At 57.7% G+C, this 22,508-nt stretch overlaps 1 protein-coding gene across 4 annotated transcripts; it reads left to right on the forward strand.

Annotated features, from left to right (window-relative positions):
* Nucleotides 1–7,974: 7,974 nt before the first annotated feature.
* Nucleotides 7,975–22,173, forward strand: FURIN (furin, paired basic amino acid cleaving enzyme). 4 transcript variants are annotated; one of them, XM_040968626.1, is made up of 17 exons: nucleotides 7,975–8,184; nucleotides 8,458–8,621; nucleotides 13,120–13,459; nucleotides 13,672–13,770; nucleotides 13,885–13,980; nucleotides 14,211–14,339; nucleotides 14,458–14,534; nucleotides 14,735–14,823; nucleotides 15,183–15,355; nucleotides 18,016–18,228; nucleotides 18,589–18,689; nucleotides 18,805–18,908; nucleotides 19,001–19,118; nucleotides 19,201–19,380; nucleotides 19,643–19,767; nucleotides 19,858–19,968; nucleotides 20,081–22,173. In XM_040968626.1, the coding sequence occupies exons 3-17, from the start codon at nucleotides 13,283–13,285 to the stop codon at nucleotides 20,695–20,697; spliced, it is 2,409 nt and encodes an 802-aa protein (XP_040824560.1). In that variant the 5' UTR covers nucleotides 7,975–8,184; nucleotides 8,458–8,621; nucleotides 13,120–13,282; the 3' UTR covers nucleotides 20,698–22,173. The 4 variants fall into 4 exon arrangements, with proteins under 4 accessions (XP_040824560.1, XP_040824562.1, XP_040824563.1 ...); XM_040968628.1 differs by having other exon boundaries at nucleotides 8,497–8,621; XM_040968629.1 differs by having other exon boundaries at nucleotides 8,502–8,621.
* Nucleotides 22,174–22,508: the final 335 nt, after the last annotated feature.

Here is a 22,508-nt window from a genome sequence, read left to right on the forward strand (position 1 = left end):
GTCTTTCCAATAAGAATAAATCTTAAATCTTCAAATAAATAAATATTAAAAAAAAAAAGGCCAACACATTGGAGGGAGAAACCCCACCCTTTACACGCCAGCACTCAGATATGGAGTGGAAGGCAGAGCAACATCACATTGTGTGTGTCTTGGGCTTCGACCTTTGAGTCACCCATTTCCCTGTTTGTCATGGAGTGTTGGTTACATAAGAGCTACAAGAAGGAAGATATTCATAACATTGCAAAGATCACCCGTGAGGCAGCGGGCAGCGGGCTTTCCAGGCGTCTCCTGCCCATCGAAGGACTACACCAGAGCCCCATGGTCATGGCCACAGCAAGAAAAGGCTGTGCTGTCTCCTTGGAGGACAGTCTTCTGGAACATTCTCCACTAATGAGTTCTTCTCTCTAAAAATCCAAGTCAGGAAGATCAGCCCTCCGAGGAAAACATGCAGTTACTTGGCTCCCTGAGTAGCCGGGCCTCCAGGACCCCACACGGACAGCCCTGCTCTCCCGTGTGTCCCACACGGTTCCTCCATCCCCTCCCCTCCCCCAGGCAGGCACAGGCCTGGGAGCGGCAGCAGCGGGCAAAGCCTCCATGAGCCCTGGTCCATCGGTCCTCGCCAGGCACCCGGCTGCTCTGCACGTCGGGGAACAAGGAGGGAGGTGCTGCCCCACAGGACTGCTGGTTGACCTTCGACCTTAGAGCAGGCAGTTTGCAGAACAGGCACAGGACCCAGGAAGCCTCTGCAGCAGACATGCATGTGAGCCAGCACAGGAAGGGGAGCTGCTTCTAAGGCCCAGCGTCATGGATCAGGGCCCTGGGGTCAGGCCAAGAAAGCTCCTGGAGACCAACCAGGAGGAAGCGTGCCTCCCCAAGGACGAGGAGGGTCTCTCGCAGTCCAGGGGCGATTGTGCTGGCTGTGGGGAGCCTCACCTGCTGAGCTTCACATTTCACAGATGAGGAAACTGACATTCCAGAACTTGAAGCCAGGGCCAGACTTGACCACCAGCATGCTGTACCAGAACAGCTCAGTGGGTCAGCAGCATGAAGGCCTTCAGACACTCATGGGAAATGCAGGCGGCCGGGCGGGCGTGGTGGCCCAGTGGCCAAGCCCCACCTCGGGTCACCTGCTTCCTGTGCTGGGGTGCCCAGGTTCAAGTCTGGGCTCTGCTTTGCATTCCAGCTCACTGCTGGTGCACACCCTGGAAGGCAGAAGTGATGGCTCAAAGGTTTAGGCCTCTGCCACCCACATGAAAGGTCCAGGTCCGGTTCCTGGTTCCTGACATCTTCCTGGCCCAGCCCCACCCTATTGAGAACATCCGGGAGAATGAGCCAGCAGATGGAAGATCTCTATCTTGTGGCCTTTTTAGTCAAATGAAAACAACAGCAAATCTTTAAAAAGAGAAGTAAAACTTGAGCACACATTTCAGAAGTCTTTTACACCACAATCAACATCTTGATCATCCCATTTCCCACAGACTTTGGAAGGCCCCTTGTGCTGCCCAGGGTGCAGATGCACACACCTTGCCCAAGGAGCAGGAAGTCTGACTCATGCCAGCAAGCCAGGGTGGGGGGGGGTCATGTTTGTCTCAGCCCCGTCCTCTTCCAGAGGCTGAGCAGAGGGGGTCTCCCAGGCAAGCTTTCCACTTGACTCCCCCGGGTTCAAACTCCAGGGCTATCATCTGAGCAGATCTCTAGTCCTCAGGTTCCAGCACAGTCTGTAGCCAACTCCATGGTTGTTACAAGCAATGAACAAGGCACTTAGCACAGCGCCTACCAGGGCCAGCCAGCCTGTGCTCTGAGAGCTTTAGCCACCCTCTGTGGCCGGGTGTCCTGTGCATCTGTGCATAATGGTCATGTGGTGGTGGGTGATGGTGGGAGCTGGGAGTGTAGATAAGGGAGGGGCAACTGATTGGGCCTCAGGGGTCAGGCTGTGGGATCCCAGACCTGACTGTCCCTACACACAGGGTCCTGTGCTGGCCCCCACTCTCCTAGCCAGATGCATGGACCCTTCTGGTGTGTCGTTTGCAGGCCTACTAGGAGCTTACCTTCCCACTGGATGGTGTGAGAAAGTCACTTGAGTTCCCCAGGCTGGTCCCACACCGGGAAACCTTAGGATGGTCACCTATGGGGCTTGCTGTATAGGGCTGTGGCAGGTTCCCACTCCTGCTCCCTGCATCTCTTCTCCCCATGGTGGTTGGGGAGCTTTTGAGAGGCTAAGTTAGTGCCTGTGTGATGGCTCAGTGGCTAAATCCTTATCCTGCAAGCACCAGGATCCCAAATGAATACTGGTTCATGTCCCAGCTGCTCCACTTCCCATCTGGCTCCCTGTTTGTGGCCTGGGAAAGCAGTTGAGGACAGCCCAAAGCCTTGGGACCCTGCACCCACGTGGGAATCCTGGAAGAAGCTCCTGGCTCCTGGCTTCAGATTGGCTTAGCTCTGGTCATTACAGCCATTTAGGTAGTGAACTGTGGATGGAAGATCTTTCTGTCTTTCCTTCTATCTGTAAATCTGACTTTTTAATAAAAATAGACAAAGGTCGGTGTTGGGCATGGCTGTTTAGGAGCCACATGGGACACCTGTGTCTCATTTCCTGGTACCTGACTTTGTGTTCCGAAGCTGCTGCCAACCCAAGCTTCCTGCTGATGTGCACCCTGGGAGGCAGCAGGTGACAGCTGTAGGACTGGCGTCCCTGGCACCCATGTGGGAGTCCCCAGGTTGGAGTTCCAGGCTCTCAGCCATTGCAGGCATTGGGTTGCTGGCTCCCACCTGGCCCAGCCCACCTGGGAAGTGAACCAGTTGAGAGAAGATCTCTTGTAGTCTCAATCTGTCGTTTAATTCCAGTGTAAATAAGGAAAGTGAATTAGTACAATTCCTCCAAAATGAAACACTGCTCTGTAACTTGCATGACATTGGATCCCAGCTGCTATGGGGTACCTTTTGCTCACCCCTCAGCTCCTCCCATGCTCACCAGAGAACTATCCACAGACCTGAGTTCTGCCCATACCTCTGCCTGGGACCCCTTCTTCCCCACCTTTATTGCTTTGCCTTTTTCATCACCTCCTTCCGGAGGCCCTCCCTGACTACCCCAGGGACAGTAGTGACCCATTTCCCATGAGCTTCCGTTGATCCTCTTTTTTATTGATTGATTTTTAAAAAGATTTATTTTATTTATTTGATAGGCAGAGCAGTCTTCCACCTACTGATTCACTTTCCAAATAGTTGCAAGAGCTGAACTGGTCTGACCCAGGAACCAGAAACACCGTCTGGGTCTCCTTCATGGGTGCAGGAGCCCAAACACTTAGGCTGCTTTCTTTGGCATATTAGTAGGGAACTCAGTCAGAAGGGGATCAGCTGGACTCAAACTGATGGCATTTGCAAGTAGAAGGTTTACCTACTCTGCCACCATGACAATCCCAATTTTTTTAATTATTAAAAAAATTTTTTAGAAAGATTTATTTTTATTGGAAAGTCAGATTTACAGAGAGAAGGGAGACAGAGAGAAATATCCTTTGTCCACTGGCTTATTCCTAAGTGGCCACAGAGCATGAGCTGAGCCAGAGCTGAACTGATCCGAAGCCTGGAGCCTAGAGCCTCTTCCCGGTCTCCCACATGGGTGCAGGGTCCCAAAACTTTGACCATTCTCTACTGCTTTTCCAGGTCACAACAGGAAACTGGATGGGAATTGGAACCGTCAGAATATGAACTGGCACCCAGTGGGATCCCAGTGCATGCAAAGTAAAGGATTTAGTAACTGAGCCATCCTGCTGGGTCCCAAATAAGTAAGTTTAAGAATATATATTAGTGGTTTGAAAGCAGATCACGTGACAGAGGGAGAAAGTTTGATCTTCCGTCCACTGGTTCATTCCCCATATGCTGCACTAGACAGAGCTGGGCAAGGCCAAGGCCAAAAGCCAGGAGCTTCATCCAGGTCTCCCCACTTAGCAGTAGGGGACTTCCCAGTGCCTTGGTGAGGAGCTGGATCAGCAGTGGAGGAGCTGGGACTTGAACCAGCATTGGGATATGGAATGTGGCATGGTCCACCAGTGGTGGTCTACCTACTGTGTCCAGTGCTATCCCTGCCCTCTTTAACCTTTTCCCAGCATCCCTCTGATGGCCTAGTGTGCTTGTTATTGGCCTCGCTTGATGAACCTGGGGCATGGGGAAGATTCCCTGTATCCAGTCCGAGAAGGGGATGAATGAAACGTCTGGTACACAATCAGTACTTCATACCTCCTCGTCCCTGCAGCACCCTTCTCCTTGCTCCCCTTTCAGCTTAGACACACATGCCCTGCCCCTGCTAAGGGTAAGCAGAGCCTGGCAGGTGCAGCACGGCATGGGCCTCGGCTGTGTCGCAATGTTCTGCGCCTCATGGAGACCTGACCTGCCTGCCTGTAGGTACTGCCTGGCTGCTCCCTTGGCACTGTTTGTTTTAGGGATTAAAGTGAATGGAAGAGCCTGTATGTTTTCAGAATTGCGTCTGTGTTTCCTGGCAGCCAGGGCTATGTTGTTTGGTTTTTCCAAGGCCTCCCCCCGACCCCATCCCCCCACCCTGCTACTACACTTCCAGGCACATTGGCTTGATAGAATCATCCTGTGGGCAGACTCCTAAGCCCTAGGCTGCCCCACTCTGCCCTCAACCCCACTGTGCACACTCCTTCCTCAGCTTCACCTGTGGTCCACACACACTTCCTTGGTGTTGCTGTTGTTTTTAAGATGTATTCCATTCATTTGAAAGAGTTACAGAAGGATCTTGCATCCCTTTATTTATTCCCCAGAAAATTACAGGTCAGGAGCCTGAAACTCCACCCAGGTCTCCCTCATGGGTACAGGAGCCCTAGCACTTGAACCATCCTCCACTGCATTTCCAGGCCATTAGCAGGGAGCTGGATCAGAACTGGAGCAGCCAGGACTCAAACTGGTGCCCACGGCTATCACGTTTTCATGTTCGAAGTTCTACTGTGAACTGGCAGGTACCTACCACAGTCAAGGAAGCAGCTACTCTATCATAGTGAACTTTGAAATAGATTCCATGCATTTGAAAACCAGCTTTAGTGAGGTATGATTGCCAGGCTATAAACTGCATGCATTTACAGCGGACAACTCAATAATTAAGGGGCACGTGCACACGTGCCATAGCCACGCTAATGGGCAGACCCAGCACCCTCAACTTCTTCTCCTGCTCCTCCCTGCCCTGCCCCCAGCAGCCACAGCTGTGCTTTTTAAAAGATTAATTTATTTGAAAGGCAGGTTTACAGGGAAGGAAACACAACCTTCCATCTGCTGATTTACTCCCTACATGGCCTCAACAGAAAGACAGGGTTTCTTCCTGGTCTTTGACAGGGTGCAAGGGCCCAAGCACTTGGGCCATCTTCTGCTGCTTCCCCAAGTATCTTAGCAGAGAACTGGTTTGCACTGGAGCGATTAGGACCCACACCAGCACCCACATTGTATTTCAGCACCACAGGTAGCAGCTTAACTTATTGCGCCACAGATGAGCCCCACAGCTGTGCTAAGCTGTGTAGCACTGCCCTGCCCCTCCCCCACCTCAAGGACCTTGACCTGGGCACGGTGTGCTCAGGTGTCCTGAAGGTGCTATGGCTCTGCTGTAGCCGCTTCAGACAATGTGAGTGTGAGAGCCACTTTGGTGTGTGGTTCCCCAAACGTAATCCCTGCTGACCCTGACAGTCCCACTGCTCACCATGGGCCACTGGCCCTCAGTGGGGAAGGGTCTGTTCCCCCCAAAAAACAGGCATTTGACTGTGTTGGGACGTTTCTGGCTTCTGGTGTTTAGGGACCGTAGTGCCCACAGCCCCACAGACTGAAAAATTTAACAGGAACACATGAGAAGGGTGGGAAGCAGTCTGTGGGAGCTGTTAGACCATGGAGGGTGAAGATGTGGGGAGCTTCTGGTATGTCCCAGCTCGGCCAGCGGGCTGGCTCTCCCCTCCCCCAAGCATGGGGACTTTAAAAAAAGATTTATTTTATTTTTATTGGAAAGGCAGATACACAGAGAAGAGGAGAGACGGAGAGAAAGATCTTCTGTCCAATGATGATTCACTTCCCAAATGGCCACAACAGTTGGAGCTGCGCTGAACTAAAACCAGAAGCCTCTTCTGGGTCTCCCACACAGGTGCAGGGTCCCAAAGCTTTGGGCCATTTTCAATTGCTTTCCCAGACCACAAGCAGGGAGCTGGATAGCAAGCAGGGCTGCCAGGATTAGAACCAGCAAACCAGTACCCACATGGGATCCTGGCGCATATAGAGCGAGGACTTAAGCCACTATGCTCAGTCTGGGCCCATGGGGACTTATTTTTTAATTTGAAAGGCAAAGTTGCAGAGACAGCTGGAGAAATAGACATCTTCTATCCCCCTAATTTATTCCCCTAGCAACTCGGACGGTCAGAAGCTAGAAGCCAAGAGCCTCTTCCAGGTCTCCCGCATGGCTGCAGGCTCCCAAAGACTCGGGCCATCCTCCGCTGCTTTCCCAGGCCACCAGCAGGGAACTGGATGGGAAGTGCAGCATCAGGCACTCAAACCAGCACCCATATGGGATATTGGGATCACAGGTGAAGGATTAACCCACTATGCCACTTCCACCAGCCCCAAGGGCAAGCTTTATGGTTTTAAAAGAGATTTATTTATTTTTATTGGAAAGTCAGATATACAGAGATGAGGAAAACCAGACGAAGATATTCCGTTCATTGATTCACTGCCCAAGTGACCACAATGACCAGAGCTGAGCTGATCCACAGCCAGGAGCAAGGAGCTTCTTTCAGGTCTCCCACGTGGGTGCATGGTTCCAAGGCTTTGGGCTGTCCTCGACTGCTTTCCCAGGCCACAAGCAGGGAGCCAGATGGGAAGTGGAGCAGCTGGGACACTAACCGGTGCCCATATGGGATCCTAGCATATGCAAGATAGGACTTTAGCCACTAGGCCCAAGGGTGAGATTTTTAAGACCCAGGACCCCTGTTCAATGAGTATCTGCCACACAAGACTCCTCGTGTGATCCACCTGGCTTCCAAGGTGCCTACTAGTGAGAGGCCTTATCTGGGCAAGGCAGAACAGGAAGGCAGCAGCAGGCCACCAGACCAGCAAGGTACCAGGATGTGGGGGAGCCAGGTGGCCCCAGGTTGGTGCAGAGCTGTCTCAATGCAGCTGGGATGCAGCCCCAGCAGAACCACATAAGTCACCACCAAATCTCTTCCAGCTTTGGCTCCTCCTCCCACCCACTGACACCCTGTTGGTCTGTCCTACAAAGGAGGTTTTTCCAAAGCAGTTGAGCCAGAATTGGAAGGGCCCAGCCCCGGGACGGGCGTCTGCGGGACACACCAGCTGCCAGTGGGACAGCAGCGCCCAGGGCCCAGGAGTGGTGGCACCGCATGGGAAGGACAGACATACTTTGTTCCACTTCGCATGACTTAAAAGTTTTATTACAGTACCAGCTACTGTGGGCACTCTGGACTGTGCAGGTAAGTCCACAGAAGGCTCTTCCAGAAATGCCACTGCATGCCCTTGCCTGCTGGTGGGCACCGGTGGCCTGGTCATCTTGCTGAATGCCAGCTGCGGGGAGGTGGGGGGAGTTGCAGTAGGTGGGACCAAGGTCCCAGAGCACCTAGCAAGAGCCCCTGTTGTCAGGGAGACAAGTGGATTTCCGATGGGGGCAGTGAGAGGGTATTCTGTAGGTCACTGGGAGACTCCGGGATTAAACAAGGCCTGCCCGCTCCACCTCCAGGCTCCTAATTCTGCTAACTGCCAAAGGCCACCCTGATAACACAGAGCCACACGGCACCAGCACCCTGGCTCCAGGGGCCTGGAGGCCTGAGATAACCGGATTCGGAGTGATAAACAAAACATCACCTGCCCACGGGAATAGTGTCCAGGAGATGAAGGGAGGAGCTACCAGCTGCTGGCCCGTTGGACAGCTACTTCTGCAAGACAGGACTCAAAGGGGGCATGGGGATGGAGGGCCCCGGTCCAGCCCCCTCCCTGTTTCCGGCTCTCACGGACAGACCCCCAGAGCTGGCCACGAAGACCTGCCTTACCCAGGACAAGGGACCTGTGCTTGTTCACACATGCGTGTGTCTGATGGGCACACAGGGAGCTAGGGTGGCAGCCAGCTAGACTCTGCCTACCCTTCGCTACCCAGCCAGCACACAGCTTCCTGGGTGCCAGCCTTGGCAGGTGTGTGTGTGTGGCGGGGGAGTGCTGATTTTCTTGCAGTCACCAGGGAACTCCAAGGCTGCTGGGGTCAGCCCTGTCCCTATCTCCCCTCAATGGGGTTCTCATGCTCACAGCCCTAGGAAGAAGCTCTGACTCACTTCCTGGCCCCTGTGTATTGTCCCTACCCCCTGGCTGGTGTTCCCCTGGTGTGTGTGAGCGTGGGGGAAGCTACCATTGGGGACAGCACCAGCTCCACATGGGGACACCCCTTCCTTCTGCCCCTGAACTTTCTAGTTCTCGTAGTGCTGCTCAGAGCACCCATATCGTTCATAGAACAGAGGGTAAACTGCGGGACAAGCAACCACGAGACGGATGGACACGCACTGAGGGTGCTGCTGACTCCGAGCACGTGTCATCGTGGCAACAGGGGGTCTGTTTCCTCTCCTGAAAAATAACAGGTAAGACATGTGTCAGGGAACAATGTGCTCTCTCCACCTCCTGACTGCAAGGACGAGTTCATGAGTCAGGAAGGGTGTCGGCTGGGGCCTCTGGGAGGCACCTGTTGGCATCACAACCTAGGAACCTGTGTTAAGGAGGCTCCTAGACAGGGGACACCAGGTGAACACAGCAGGTTTTGGGGGGTGGTGGGAGACAGGGGGCTCCAGGTTAACCCAGCATGGTGTGGAAGGGGAGACTGGATACTGCCAGCTGCACTGCGGCCTCATTCTACCCCCAGCCTGGGAGTTCTTGACCGCATTTGCCTCTTTCTCTGCTCCAGCCAAGTAGCACAGCCGTTTTTTTTTTTTTTTTTCCAGGACAGGGACCCAAGCATCGACGCCCCCACCTCCACCCCACCCCTCTTTATTGGATTGGAACAAGGCAAAGGAGCTAGGTTTCGGGTTTTGCAAAACCCAGAGTCTCCTTTCAAAGGTTCCGAGGCCTGCTACTTGTGGGACTCGGGGCTCATTATTTCAACCATGTGCATCTCAGTTTCCTTATCTGTAAAATGGGATTTAAAAAGTCAAGTCTGAACGATTAGGTGGATACATATGAGAAAGATAATGTAAAAGAGACTGCCCTCGACCGGCACTCAGTCAGGGAAGGTGGAAAAAGAAGCTAAAAACAGATGCAAACGAGGTGGGCTACTCCAGCTTCTCCATCCCCCGGAGCAGCGCGTGAAACCGCGGTGCCTGCGCCGCTGCCCCCTTGGGCCCTCGGCCAGCTCGGACCCAGCTCATGGCTCAGGGGCCGAGGGGAGGTGGCCGGGCGACGGTGGAGGAGAGAGGGAGGGCGCCCCGAGCCTTGCTCTGGCCAGCTCAGCCCAGGACCCCAGAGTTCGGGCCCGTGTGCCCGGGGTCAGGGGTGGGGAGCTCGCGGCGCCGAGAGCCGAGCCCGGGAGCGGCGGCGCGGCGCGTGGGGATCGGCGGCCCGCTTCCTACCTGCGCCCACACCCCCGGAGCCGGAGGCGGCGGGCGCCCCGGAAGGCCGTGGGGATGCCGGGCGGCGACGGCGGCCCGGAGTGCGGAGGCGGCGCCGCGAGGGGGAGGGGCGCGGCGGCGGCGAAGGAGGAGGAGGAGGAGGAGGAGCCGGGCCGCCGCCGCGCCGCGCTGACAGCGGCCCGAGTAAACAAGCCGCGCCGCCGCGGCCGGGCCGCTGCCCCCGCCCGCCGCCGCCGGAGCCCGAGCCCAGGCCGAGTCCTGCCGCTGCTCGCCGGCCGGGCCAGGCCGCGCGCCGCCCTCCCGCCTCCGCGCCGTGACGCTGCTGCCGGGCGCGGGGAGCGCGCCGAAGCAGGCCCCGCCGCCGGGCTCTCCGCGCGGCCGAGGGGCGCCCGAGCCGCCGCCGCCGCCGCCGCCGCCACCGCCGCGCTTGCCCGGAAAAGTTTCCCCGCCCGGGCTCCCTGGGGTAAGCAGCGGCGAGGGCACGCGGCCCGGGGGGGAGGCGGCGCGCGGCTGAGAGCCGGGGGCCCCGGGGAACGCGCCGTGCCGGGGGGCAGCCCGGAGCCGGGCCCTGGATGCCCGGCCCGCTCGGGGAGAGCTGGCGGCGGCGCTGGCCGCCCGGGGGAAGCCTGACGGAACGCGACGGCGCCCGCAGCCCACCTGAGCGCCCCGGGCCCCGGGCCGTGCCGGTACTTTTCCGCTCGCGGCCAGGGCGAGCCCTGTGACCTCAGAAAGCGCCTGCCAGCGCCCTTGCCGAGGGGCGCGATGGGGGCAGAGTCCGGGAGGCGCTGGGCTTAGCGGGGGGGAACCTCGGTCCCGCCGGGCGGGAAGGAGCGGCGGCCCCCGGCCAGGGCGCGGGGACTCCTCCCGGCCGGGCCTCGCGCTCGCCCGCACACCTGTGTGGCCGCAGGACTCAGGTGCGGGGTTGGCGGGCCGTGGCAGGCCGACCCAGGGCCTGGCCGAGGCCCCTGCTGTTCCCCCCTCCGTGAGGGTGGCGGGCCCGGTGGCCGGCCTGCTCTCCAGACAGGTCGGAAGGCAAGGCGCTTGCAGGGCAGGAGCGGCCGCGTTGCCACCAGCCCCGTGCGCCCTAGCGGTGTAGACCCGCATCGGGCTCCGAGAGCGTGTGGGGGATTCTCTTTTTGACTTGGCAAGCCAAAGGGAAACCCTCAGATGATGTGATCTAGCTAGGGTTGGATATCCGCTGGCCGTCCAGGTGTGTGTGTGTGTGTGTGTGTGTGTACGGCATGGCAGCACTACCCTCACACAGCCTAGGTTTACACTTTGCTGGTGGGCTTCTTCCTAAGACTTGATTTGATGAGACGGGATTTTGCTGTGGTTTAAAAAAAAAAAGTTTGAAAACCACTGGTCTAGCAGCTTTTTAACCACCTAGGAAACTGAGGCCCAGAGAGGGGAAGTGACTTGGCTCATCTCTCAGCAAATAGTATTTGAGCACAAGGGGGCTGGGAAGTTGGGATTTCCCAGGAGCCCCCCACAGTGTGCTTGTAACAGGAGCTGGCTTGCGGTACTTAGCACGCACCGCCTTCCAAGTTGGTTCTGGGCCTGGGGGCAGTTACACGGTGGTAGCCCTGCAGGAGTTGTTTGTGTTGGGAGAACCCAGCCAAGGGGGATTGCCTAAGCAGCCCGGCCCCAGCCCCCTGCAGTCCCCAGACAGGCTGGAAACAGTGGGAGAGCCTCCTTGTTTGAGACAACTGGGAATCTGAGGGTGAGTCAGTGTCTGTGATGGGGGTGGGGAGAAGCCCATTCATTCATTGTTCTCAGCCCCTACTCTTGGACCAAGAGGTTGAGATAGGGAGAGACCCTGACTGCCCCCCACCAGGTTCTGGTCACGTTGGAAGCCACATTCCTCCCGTCCCCTTCTGTGGCGGGACAGGGTGGGAGGGACGCTTGGGCCTTCTTGAGTAGGGGGACTGCTTGCTTGCTGTGCCTGAAGCCTGCCTCCTTCCTTCCGGGTGCTACAAGGTAATTTAATAGTTGGTTAATCACCTCTAACGCCTGGCGGCAGCCTGTGATTTCTCCCTCAATGTTTTGGAACCTGGGCCGGCCTTGCACCCTGGAGGTGGGGGCTCCCTGGTCGGGGGACTCTCTGGTTGGAAAGGGCAGCTCCCTGGTCAGCAGGCTCTCTGCATCTGAGGACCCAAGAGGGAGCTGCTGTGGCAGGAAAGCAGGAACAGGCCCCATTTCTCCGGGGCTCTATCTGCCCCACCCCACCCCCGCCGCACCCCACATCCTCTGGCCACTAAGGGATCTAGGGGGTCTCTTGGCTCCCAGGCTGAGGCAGCTGGCTGTCCTGGGCAGCCCAAGGCTGTGCCTTTGGCCCCCTTGCCTGCCAGGAAGCCCTGTTGGACTCTGCCTGTGTGTGTCGCCTGCCATCAGCTGTCAGGTTATTTTGGTGTGAACTGAAAATACTCTGGGAACTGTGTGTGGCATCCCCCAGTTGGCTGGGTGGGAGTGCGGCAGCCAGGGAGGCCCCTGGAGGTGCGAGGGCTTCCCTGTGAGGCCTCTCCTGGGACCAGGGCTGTGGGAATGGCAGGGAGTAATACTCCTGGTGCCATCCCCCCCACCCCCAACTTGCCCCTAACCCAGGGCCTTGGTTTCGGACCAGTGGGGAGGCTTTCTGGAGACAGTTATGTGGCCCTGGACAGAGAGGTCCCGCTGTCTGTTTGCTGAAGGAGGAAAAACAGCAGGCCAACTATTGATTGAGCCTCACCTTGGCACCTTGGCTCAGCAGCCAGTGTTTGCCCTGAGGGCTACACAAGCCTGGTGGGGTGCAAAGCACACCATGGTGGGGAGACCAGCTGGCAGACCCTAGGCACTGGCTCCACCCCCACTCCGCCCCAGCATTCCTGAAAGGGGGTTGGGCCCCTGACTTTGAGATGCTAAGAGTGGCACCCCCAAAACCTTAGCCAGGGTCACCCCCTATGGTCTTTGATGGTAAACCTGACGTGCTCTGTTGAGCAGAGGGTCCCTGAGTGGTGCTTCTGTATGATTGCATTGGGAGATGTACCTGGGGACTGTGGAGGATACACAGTGACACCAAGGACAAATGGCCCTTACTCTCCCCCTCCCCATTCTGCCATGGGCGTTGTTCACGGTTCAGGCTTTGTTTTGGGTTCTGATAGATACTGTGTGACTGGTTTCTAAAAGCTGGCTGAGACAGTGTGTGCACCCTGGGTGCTTGGGCGCTTTGAGGCTGGCAAGTGTTCACCTGTCATTTCTGAGTTTGAGTGACTGAAGCCTTGATATGCCGCGTCCCACTTTCTGTGTCGCACTTGTGTTCCTGTGTGTGGAGAGAGGCTGCTGCTGCTTGTGGTGGTGGAGCGATGTGGGGAGTCCATCTGGCCGTACTTCCAGCCCCTGAGGCAGGGTGGGAGGGGACCAGATTGCCTCCGGGAAGGACTCTGGTTTGGCCTTACTCCCCTGTCCCCCAGAGCCCCTTTCAGGCCGAGGGGCGGGAAGGGAGGGGCTGACTCTCCACACCTTTCCTTCTCGCCCCTCCCAGAGCTGCGGGCCTCCTTCCTCCTATCCTAGCCCTGCCCATTTCAGCCTCATGCCCCCACCAGCCAGCCCGGGACCACAAGCAGGGAACAAGCGAGTGCGAGCCAAGGCCTTGTGACCAGGCCGAGGAGACAGGAGCTCCGAAGTCCCGGCCACCTGCCCCCCACATGGAGCTGAGGCCCTGGTTGCTCTGGGTGGTCGCGGCAGCAGGAGCCCTGGTCCTGCTGGCAGCCGATACCTGTGGCCAGAAGGTCTTCACCAATACGTGGGCTGTGCGCATCCGTGGGGGCCCAGCGGTGGCCGGCAGCGTGGCACGGAAGCATGGATTCGTCAACCTGGGCCAGGTGGGCATTCTGCCATGGGCACGGGGCAGGAATTGAGTGTTGGGCCAAGCAGGGTATCAGGGTGGATCCTGCGGGATCCCCTGTGTGTTCTTGCTGGGTGCTGGTGGGGAGCAGCCCACACCCATCCCCATGAGTCTCCACTTGCAGCCCTGGGGTGGGGGTGGGACACTGACAGATGGAAAGCCCAGCTCAGCCTCCCTGCTCTCCTGCAGATCTTCGGCGACTATTACCACTTCTGGCACCGCGCAGTGACAAAGCGGTCCCTGTCGCCTCACCGCCCGCGGCACAGCCGGCTGCAGAGGGAGCCTCAAGTGAGTGTGGCCACGGCGCTTCCTGCCACCCACCTCCCCCTCCTCCTACTCTCAGGAGCCCCTCTGGCTTCCTCCCAGTGCCCCCACCCACTCCTACCCTCTGTGTCCTCCCAGGTGCAGTGGCTAGAGCAGCAGGTGGCCAAGCGACGGAGCAAGCGTGATGTGTACCAGGAACCCACGGACCCCAAGTTCCCCCAGCAATGGTACCTGGTATGTTGCACCTCCCTCCATCCTGTGAACCCCCAGGGGAGGCGGAGGCCGACGTTGAGGCCTGGTCCAGGTCATTGTCTTTTTGGGACTAAGCCGTGACACACACACATACCCTGTAGAGAGCTAGTGTGGTTATTGCTGGCTCTGGAGGGTGGAGAGGTTTGGGGGTGCTACAGGGACATCCTTGATACCCCAGCCCTCACACATGTAATGTGGGTGCGTGTCTGCAGTCTGGTGTCACCCAGCGGGACCTGAACGTGAAGGAAGCCTGGGCCCAGGGCTTCACAGGGCACGGCATTGTGGTTTCCATTCTGGATGACGGCATTGAGAAGAACCACCCGGACTTGGCAGGCAATTATGTGAGGAGGCCAGGGAGGGGCAGAGGTGGGAGGTGGGTGGGGAATACTGATGCCGGGCTGCTGGCCTGGCCTGCTGCTGGGGTCAGCCTGCTCCTGACCATGGCATCGTGCTGTCCAGGACCCTGGGGCCAGTTTTGATGTCAACGACCAGGACCCTGACCCGCAGCCTAGGTACACACAGATGAATGATAATAGGTAAGAAAGTGAGGGGGACTGAGCCTGGCTGAAATGTGCCCCACTCAAGGGGCTGCTGGCTTTTTCCACTGGCCTGGTGCTGGTGGGTTCCTGGGTAGAGGAGGGGCCGTGTGCATACGTGTGGGGAATGGTGGTTGTGGTACAGAAGTGTACAGTGTGCCCTGTCAGCCCCACTGACACTGTACTCTTGACCCTGGCAGGCACGGCACACGGTGTGCGGGAGAAGTGGCTGCTGTGGCCAACAATGGTGTTTGCGGTGTGGGCGTGGCCTACAATGCCCGTATCGGAGGTGGGTGTGGCCTCAGCTCCATGTTGGAGGAGGGAGGGCCCTTCTGGGAGCATCCTGCTGCTTCCCACCTGGCCCAGCCTGGCTTACATCTCCTATGCCTCCGGGGGACTGAGCTGGACCCAGGGCTGGTAGTGCTGCGGGTAGATGGGTTCTGCCTAGCAGGAGTCTCAACAGGGCTTTGCAGTCCGATGAGTGGCAGGGGGCCTTACCCTGTGTTCTGGGGTTGTCTGAAAGGCAGGAGCAGGCAGGTAGAGAGCCCAGGTTTTCCCCAGCCCCGCCCCATCCTGCCCACACCCATCCCCCATGCTCTGAACAACTAGATGCATACCACTCCCTCTTCCTGCCCCTTCCGTGGCCAGGGGTGCGCATGCTGGATGGCGAGGTGACAGATGCAGTGGAGGCACGCTCACTAGGCCTGAACCCCAACCACATCCACATCTACAGCGCCAGCTGGGGCCCCGAGGACGATGGCAAGACCGTGGACGGACCAGCTCGCCTGGCCGAGGAGGCCTTCTTCCGGGGGGTTAGCCAGGTGAGTGGGGGGCCAGCCCCCGCCTCTAGGGTTGTCCTCCCTGGGGGGGTCGCCCTTGGATTGTCCTATTTTGTTTGATACTCGTATTTGATTATTTCTTTTTTCTTCTAAGAGTTACTTATTTATTGGAAAACAGCGAAGGAGCTTTCATCCATTGGTTTACTCCCTGAATTGCCTTGAAAACTGGGTCTGAGTCTGGATCCATCTGGGTCTTCCATGTTCATGCGGGGGGCTCGGACCTTTGGGGCACCCTCTGCTGCCTTCCCAGGTGTAGGCCATGGGTCAGAAGCCAGGCTGAGGCTAAGAGGCAGGTCTCCAGCTGGTGCCTCCCAAAGGTAGTAGCAAGAAGCTACCTCAGAAACATAAACAAGGGGCCCGGCACAATAGCCTAGTGGCTAAATCCTCACCTTCAATATGCTAGGATTCCATATAGGTGCTGGTTCTGCCCTGGCTGCCACACTTCCCATCCAGCTCCCTGGGAAAGCAATCAAGGACAACCCAAAGCCTTGGGAAACCCAGAAGAAGCTCCTGGCTCCTGGCTTTGGATCAGCACAGCTCCAGCTATTGTGGCCACTTGAGGAGTGAACCAATGGATGAAGGATTTTCCTGTCTCAATGATAAAGAGGGCCTGGCGCAGTAGCCTAGCGGCTAAAGTCCTCACCTTGAATGTGTCGGGATCCCATATAGGTGCCAGTTCTGGTCCCAGCGGCCCTGCTTCCCATCCAGCTTCCTGCTTGTGGCCTGGGAAAGCAGTCGAGGACAGCCCAAAGCTTTGGGACCCTGCACCCGTGTGGGAACCTCAAAAGAGGCTCCTGGATTCTGGATCAGCTCAGCTCTGGCTGTTGTGGCCACTTAGCGATTGAATCAGTGGACGAAAGGTCTTCCTTCTTTCGTTCGCTTGTATATCTGACTTTCCATTAAAAATTGATAAATTAGAAAAAAGAAAAAGAGTAGCTGTACTTAAACCCCATTGCATTATTGGATGCAAAACACCTCCCCAGAGGTGGAGGTTTAGCCTGCTGCACATCTGGTTTTTTTTTTTTTTAAGGTTTTTTTTTTTTCTTTTATTGAAAAGTCATATCAGATTTACAGAGAGGAGAGACAGAAAGATCTTCCACCATCTGTTGGTTTACTCCCCAGGTAAGCACAATGGCTGGAGCTGAGCTGATCAGGAGCAAGGAGCTTCCTCCAGGTCTCCCACGTGGATGCAGGGTCCCAGGGCCGTCCTCGACTGTTTTCCCAGGCCACAAGCAGGAAGCCAGATGGGAAGTGGAGCTGCTGGGACATGAACTGGCGTCTATATGGGATCCTATGCTTGCAAGATGAGGATTTAGCTATTGAGCCATTGCACTGGGTCTTCAGGGTCTGTTTTGATTCTCATATTTGATTTTAATTTTACTGAAAGCATGTTTATGAAATACTAAGGGGAATAAAAAAATAAAGCACCAGGTTAAACTGCAGCCTGCAGCGCCAGCATCCCATTTGGGTTTTGATTAGAGTCCAGCTGCTCCACTCCCCATCCAGCTCCCTGCTTGTAGCCTGAGAAAGCAGTGGAGGATGGCCCAGGTGCTTAGCACCCTGCACCCACATGGGAGACTCCAAAGAAGCTCCTGGCTTCCAATTGGCTCAGCCCCAGCAATTGCAACCATTTCAGGAGTGAAACGGGATAAAAGATTTTTCTCATGCTCTTCTGCTTGTCTCTCTCTCTGTTTCTGGAACTCTGCCTTTCAAATAAATAAATAGATATATTTTTAAAACAAAAAGTCCCACCTGCCTTCCCCAGGTAGTTGTTGTATTCCATTTTCAATGTCTGTATCCCATATCAGAGTGCCTGGTTCAAGTCCTGGCTCCTCCACTTCCACTACAGCTTCCTGTTAATACCTCCTGGGAGGTTACAGATGATGGGTCAAGTGCTTGGGTTCCTGCCGCCCCATGGGAGACCCTGATGGAGTTCTGGGTTTCTGCCTTTTTGGCCTGGCTCAGCCCTGAGTGTTACAGATATTTGGGGAATGAAGCAGTGGGTGGAATATTCTCTTCCCCCTCCCCCTTTGTTCCCCTTCTTCCTTCTCTGCCACTTTTTTTTTTTTAATGGTGTAGGGCCTGTTGTGATAGCCTAGAGGCTAAAATCTTTCCCCTTCAAATGCCAGGATCCCATATGGGCGCTGGTTTATGGTTTATGTCCTGGCTGCTCCACTTTCCATCCAGCTCCCTAGGAAAACAGTCGAAGATGGCCCAAAGCCTGGAGACCCCGTGCTCACGTAGGAGACTCGGAAGAAGCTCCTGGCTTCAGGTCAACTCAGCTCTGGCTCAGCTCAGGCCGTTGTAGCCACTTGGGGAGTGAACCAGCAGGCTGAAGATCTTTCTGTAAATCTGACTTTAAAAAAAAAAAATCTGACTTTCCAATCAAAATAAACTAATTTTTTCAAGTCTAACCCCCACTGCCAGACACTCTGAGCATGTTGGTGGTGACCTTGGTCTGGGAGGCACACGTGATTTTCACATTTATGCTGATCTCCCCCAGGGAGTTCATAGGGTGTCTGGGAGGTGGACAGGAGGTCCCCAGGGACCAAGGCTCCAGCCTTCCCAGTTCCCTGCAGTGTCCCCTTGTTGGGCCTCACTCAAGTCCTGATCCTGCGTGACCCTGTCCACTCTGTCCATAGGGCCGAGGGGGGCTGGGCTCCATCTTTGTCTGGGCCTCTGGAAACGGGGGCCGGGAGCACGACAGCTGCAACTGTGATGGCTACACCAACAGCATCTACACGCTGTCCATCAGCAGCGCCACGCAGTTCGGCAACGTGCCCTGGTACAGCGAGGCCTGCTCGTCCACACTGGCTACCACCTACAGCAGCGGCAACCAGAACGAGAAGCAGATCGTGAGTCCTGCCCTGGGTGGGGCTGGGGGGGGCCCTCTTTCAGCACCCCCATTTAGCTGGGGATGGGGACTTTTCATACTCGGGGTAGGGGTTTATGGAGCCACCTGTGAAGCCCTGGGGAAGCCCGCATTCTCCTGGGAACACACTTTGCTCGTCCTGCCTTGTTTCACAGGAAACATTCCCACAAAGGACCAGGCCCTGCCCCATGCACATCTGTGTGAGCAAGGCAGCAGCTGGCTCCCTAGGCCATCCGTGCCCCCCATGTCTGCAGGCAGGAGGGTGGCCAGCGGCGCAGCCGCCCCAACCCCTGCACCCGTCTCAGGCCTCAGCACTATCATGTCTCTCCCCCTCTCCCCACAGGTGACCACTGACTTGCGGCAGAAATGCACAGAGTCTCACACGGGCACCTCAGCCTCCGCCCCCTTGGCAGCTGGCATCATCGCACTTACTCTTGAGGCCAAGTGAGTGGGGAGGGGCTGATGGGCAGCCCTAGCCCCTGTAGCCGTCTTGGCAGGGTAGCCCTGGCCCCAGGTGTTGTCCAAAAAGATTAAGCCCTGGCCTCCTCCTCCTTTGCAGCAAGAATCTTACCTGGCGGGACATGCAGCACCTGGTAGTCCAGACCTCCAAGCCAGCTCACCTCAATGCTAACGACTGGGCCACCAACGGTGTGGGCCGCAAAGGTGGGGACAGCAGGGCGGCCTTCCGGGACTGGGGTTTGGGAAGCAGGGATGCCCCAGGCCTCCCAGCTGACCCTCCTTCCCCACCTGCACAGTGAGCCACTCGTATGGCTATGGGCTCCTGGACGCAGGCGCCATGGTGGCCTTGGCTCAGAACTGGACAACGGTGGCCCCCCAGCGGAAGTGTGTCATCGACATCCTCACGGAGCCCCGGTGAGGGCTGGCCCCAGGCTGGGAGGGAGCCATGGGGGCCACTGGACCCAGCTTACCGAACATGCTGTTGCTCTCTGTGTAGGGACATCGGGAAGCGGCTGGAGGTGCGCAAGACAGTGGCCGCCTGCCTGGGCCAGCCCAACCACATCACCCGGCTGGAGCACGCCCAGGCACGGCTCACCCTGTCCTACAACCGCCGCGGTGACCTTGCTATACATTTGGTCAGCCCCATGGGCACCCGCTCCACCCTGCTGGCCGCCAGGTGCTTGCCCCGTCCCCACCAGGGCCATCGTGCCTGCCTGGGTGTCCTGCAGCACCTGTTCCCCCATGGGAGAGGAGGCATTGGAGAAGGTCCCACTCTGTCTTGGGGTACTATCCCATGTTGCAAGAGCCCTGGCTTCCACCCAGTTAATGCCTCCCTTTGTGCAGTGCCCTCGCAGAGTTGCGGGTTGGTATTTGCCCGGGGCTGGGAGGGGTGTAGACCCAGGCCCGGGCCCAGCTGGGTTTGTACTACCCCTGTGCAGGCCGCATGACTACTCGGCAGATGGCTTCAATGACTGGGCCTTCATGACCACCCATTCCTGGGATGAGGACCCTTCTGGCGAGTGGATCCTGGAGATTGAAAATACCAGCGAAGCCAACAACTACGGTATGGGATGGCTGGAGGGCAGGGGAGGGGCAGGGGCTGCTGGGGGTGTGGTACCACCACCCTCATTCTGATCCCTCGTGTGGGCCACAGGGACGCTGACCAAGTTCACCCTCGTGTTATATGGCACGGCTCCCGAAGGGCTGCCTACACCTCCCGAGAGCAGCGGCTGCAAGACGCTCACGTCCAGCCAGGCCTGCGTAGGTCAGTAGTTGTTGCTGTTCTGGGAGTGGAGGGTCATTACTGAGGGAAACCTAGGGCTCCAGGGGCAGCCGAGGCCTGCCTTGTTGATCCCTGTCCTCCCCGACACCGGCAGTGTGCGAGGAAGGCTTCTCCCTACATGAGAAGAGCTGCGTCCAGCACTGCCCACCAGGCTTTACTCCCCAAGTCCTCGACACGCACTACAGTACCGAAAACGATGTGGAGACCATCCAGGCCAGCGTCTGCGCCCCCTGCCATGCCTCGTGTGCCACCTGCCAGGGGCTGGCCCCCACCGACTGCCTCAGCTGCCCCAGCCACGCCTCTCTGGACCCCATGGAGCGGACGTGCTCCCGACAAGGCCAGAGCAGCCGCGAGTCCCCGTCGCAGCAGCAGCAGCAGCAGCAGCAGCAGCCACCCCCGCCACCAGGGCCACGACCTGAGGCTGTGGGGGAACCCCGGCTACAGGCTGGGCTGCCGTCCTCACACCTGCCTGAGGTGGTAGCCGGCCTCAGCTGCGCCTTCATTGTGCTGGTCTTCATTACTGTCTTCCTGGTCTTGCAGCTGCGCTCGGGCTTCAGTTTCCGGGGGGTGAAGGTGTACACCATGGACAGAGGCCTCATCTCCTACAAGGGGCTGCCCCCCGAGGCCTGGCAGGAGTGCCCGTCCGACTCGGAGGAGGATGAGGGCCGGGGCGAGAGGACCGCCTTCATCAAAGACCAGAGCGCCCTTTGACGCGCCCGCTGCCCACCCCTCAAGCCGATCTCCGGCACTTTTTACTTCACCAAAGTATTTTTTTAATCTCGGGACTGAGTTTGGGCCCCCCACTGGGAGGCCAGAGGGGGCAGACTGCTTCTCACCTTCCCCTGGGGCCCAGCTGGCCTGTGAGGGCCTTGGGGAAGGGGGTGTCGAAGCAGGACCAGCTGAGGGTACAGAGGAGGGCCTCTGTCCACCACAGCACCCTGCTCATGTGGAGAAAGGAGCGAAACCTCTGGGGCCTGGCTAGTGTGCCGCCAGGTGGACGGGAAGGCCCTTCCTTGTTTGAGTCCTGCCCTGTGCTAGGGCTCCGCCTCTCCCCTGCCCTCTAAAGCAATAATGGTCCCCATGCCAGCAGCAGGGCAGCTGGCCCCGGAGGGACTCGCAGGAGGCCACCTCTCCAAGGGCTTTTATGTTCCTGACCCAGTGACCCCAGCCCCGGTGAGCCTGGGTGGAAATAGCTGTCATAGGAAGGGACCAAGGGGAGGGTGGCGCTGCCTCCACACTTGGTGCCTACAGCACAGCCGGCTGCCAGGCTGAGCCAGGCTGTGGTGGCCCTGTCGCCCTCCCCTCCCGCCCGGGCCCATGTCCCTGTATCTGAGCCCGGGGCTGCCTGGGCTGTTGACACTCACAGTCCCGGAGCCCCTGGGTGGTGGTGGAGAGGGACGGTGGCCCCCGCTGGCCCCTCCTGCCTGCCATCCGATGCTGCTTTCCCCTGTGGGGACCTCAGGAGCTGTTTGAGGATATATTTTCACTTTGTGATGATTTCACTTTAGATGCTGATTTTTTTTTTTTTTTTTTGTATTTTTACTGGGGGTAGCAGCTGGACCACCCACCTCCTCACACCCACCATCCACCCTGCCCTTTGCCAGGCTGCCTTGGGCCAAGGTGTGGGGGCTGCAGCAGGTGGCTGAGGACCGTGGAGCAGCTGAGCCCCAAGTCCTGAGAGGTGGGCTGTGGGCTCCAGGAAGGGGGGTCACGGTGGAGGAGGCAGGCCGACATCTGCGTTGGCAGCAGGGGCTCACTGCGCCAAGGGCCCATGTGTGGGGCACTGGCTCCCTATGTGTGCTGGGGGTGGACAGGCAGTGGCCCCGAGTACCCTCCGTGAACACCATGCCCTGGTGGAGAAAAGCACTGACCTGTCACCCCCAGCCCCCTCTTCTGATGTGCCTTTTGCACCCCTCCCAGTAGGACAATCAGCCCTCTCCCATGTGGGAGCCCCTTTTGTGCTCTCTCCCCAGTTCCCAGCCACCTGCCCAGGGGTGCCCCCTCCCCCAAACCCTCTTTCCGCCCTGTGGCCAGCCCGGCTGGTTTTGTAAGATACTGGGTTGGTACACGGGGATTTTTTTTTTTCTTGTAATTTAAACAGGCCCAGCATTGTTGGCTCTATTTAATGGACATGAGATAATGTTAGAAGTTTTAAAGTGATTAAACGTGCAGACTATGCAAACAGGCCTCTTCAGTGTGCTGTCTAGTTCTTTATCCTGCCTGGGGATCCAAGTTGGGATTGGGGGAAGGGAGCTCAAGTCAGTTTCTGAGGCAGCAGGTGCAGTGCGTCAGCTACCAGCCGTGCCCTGCTCCCTGCCAGGGAAATAAACGCTGGAAGCCCCAGCAGCTCCGCAGAGCAGCCTGCCCTGCTAAAGTAATGCATCCTCTAGCTGAGGCCTTCCTTAGAGTCTGAGCCCAGCTCAGCCCAGATGGCATTCCCTGGAGCAGCCGAGTTCCGCTTTGGAGACTGCATACCTTGCTCCTCCCCAGAAGGCTGCAGAGGGAAGGGGATGGAGGCCTGC

The sequence above is a fragment of the Ochotona curzoniae genome, unplaced genomic scaffold, assembly GCF_017591425.1.
Source record: "Ochotona curzoniae isolate NIBS_2020 unplaced genomic scaffold, NIBS_Ocur_1.0 scaffold_4701, whole genome shotgun sequence".
NCBI lineage: Eukaryota > Metazoa > Chordata > Mammalia > Lagomorpha > Ochotonidae > Ochotona > Ochotona curzoniae.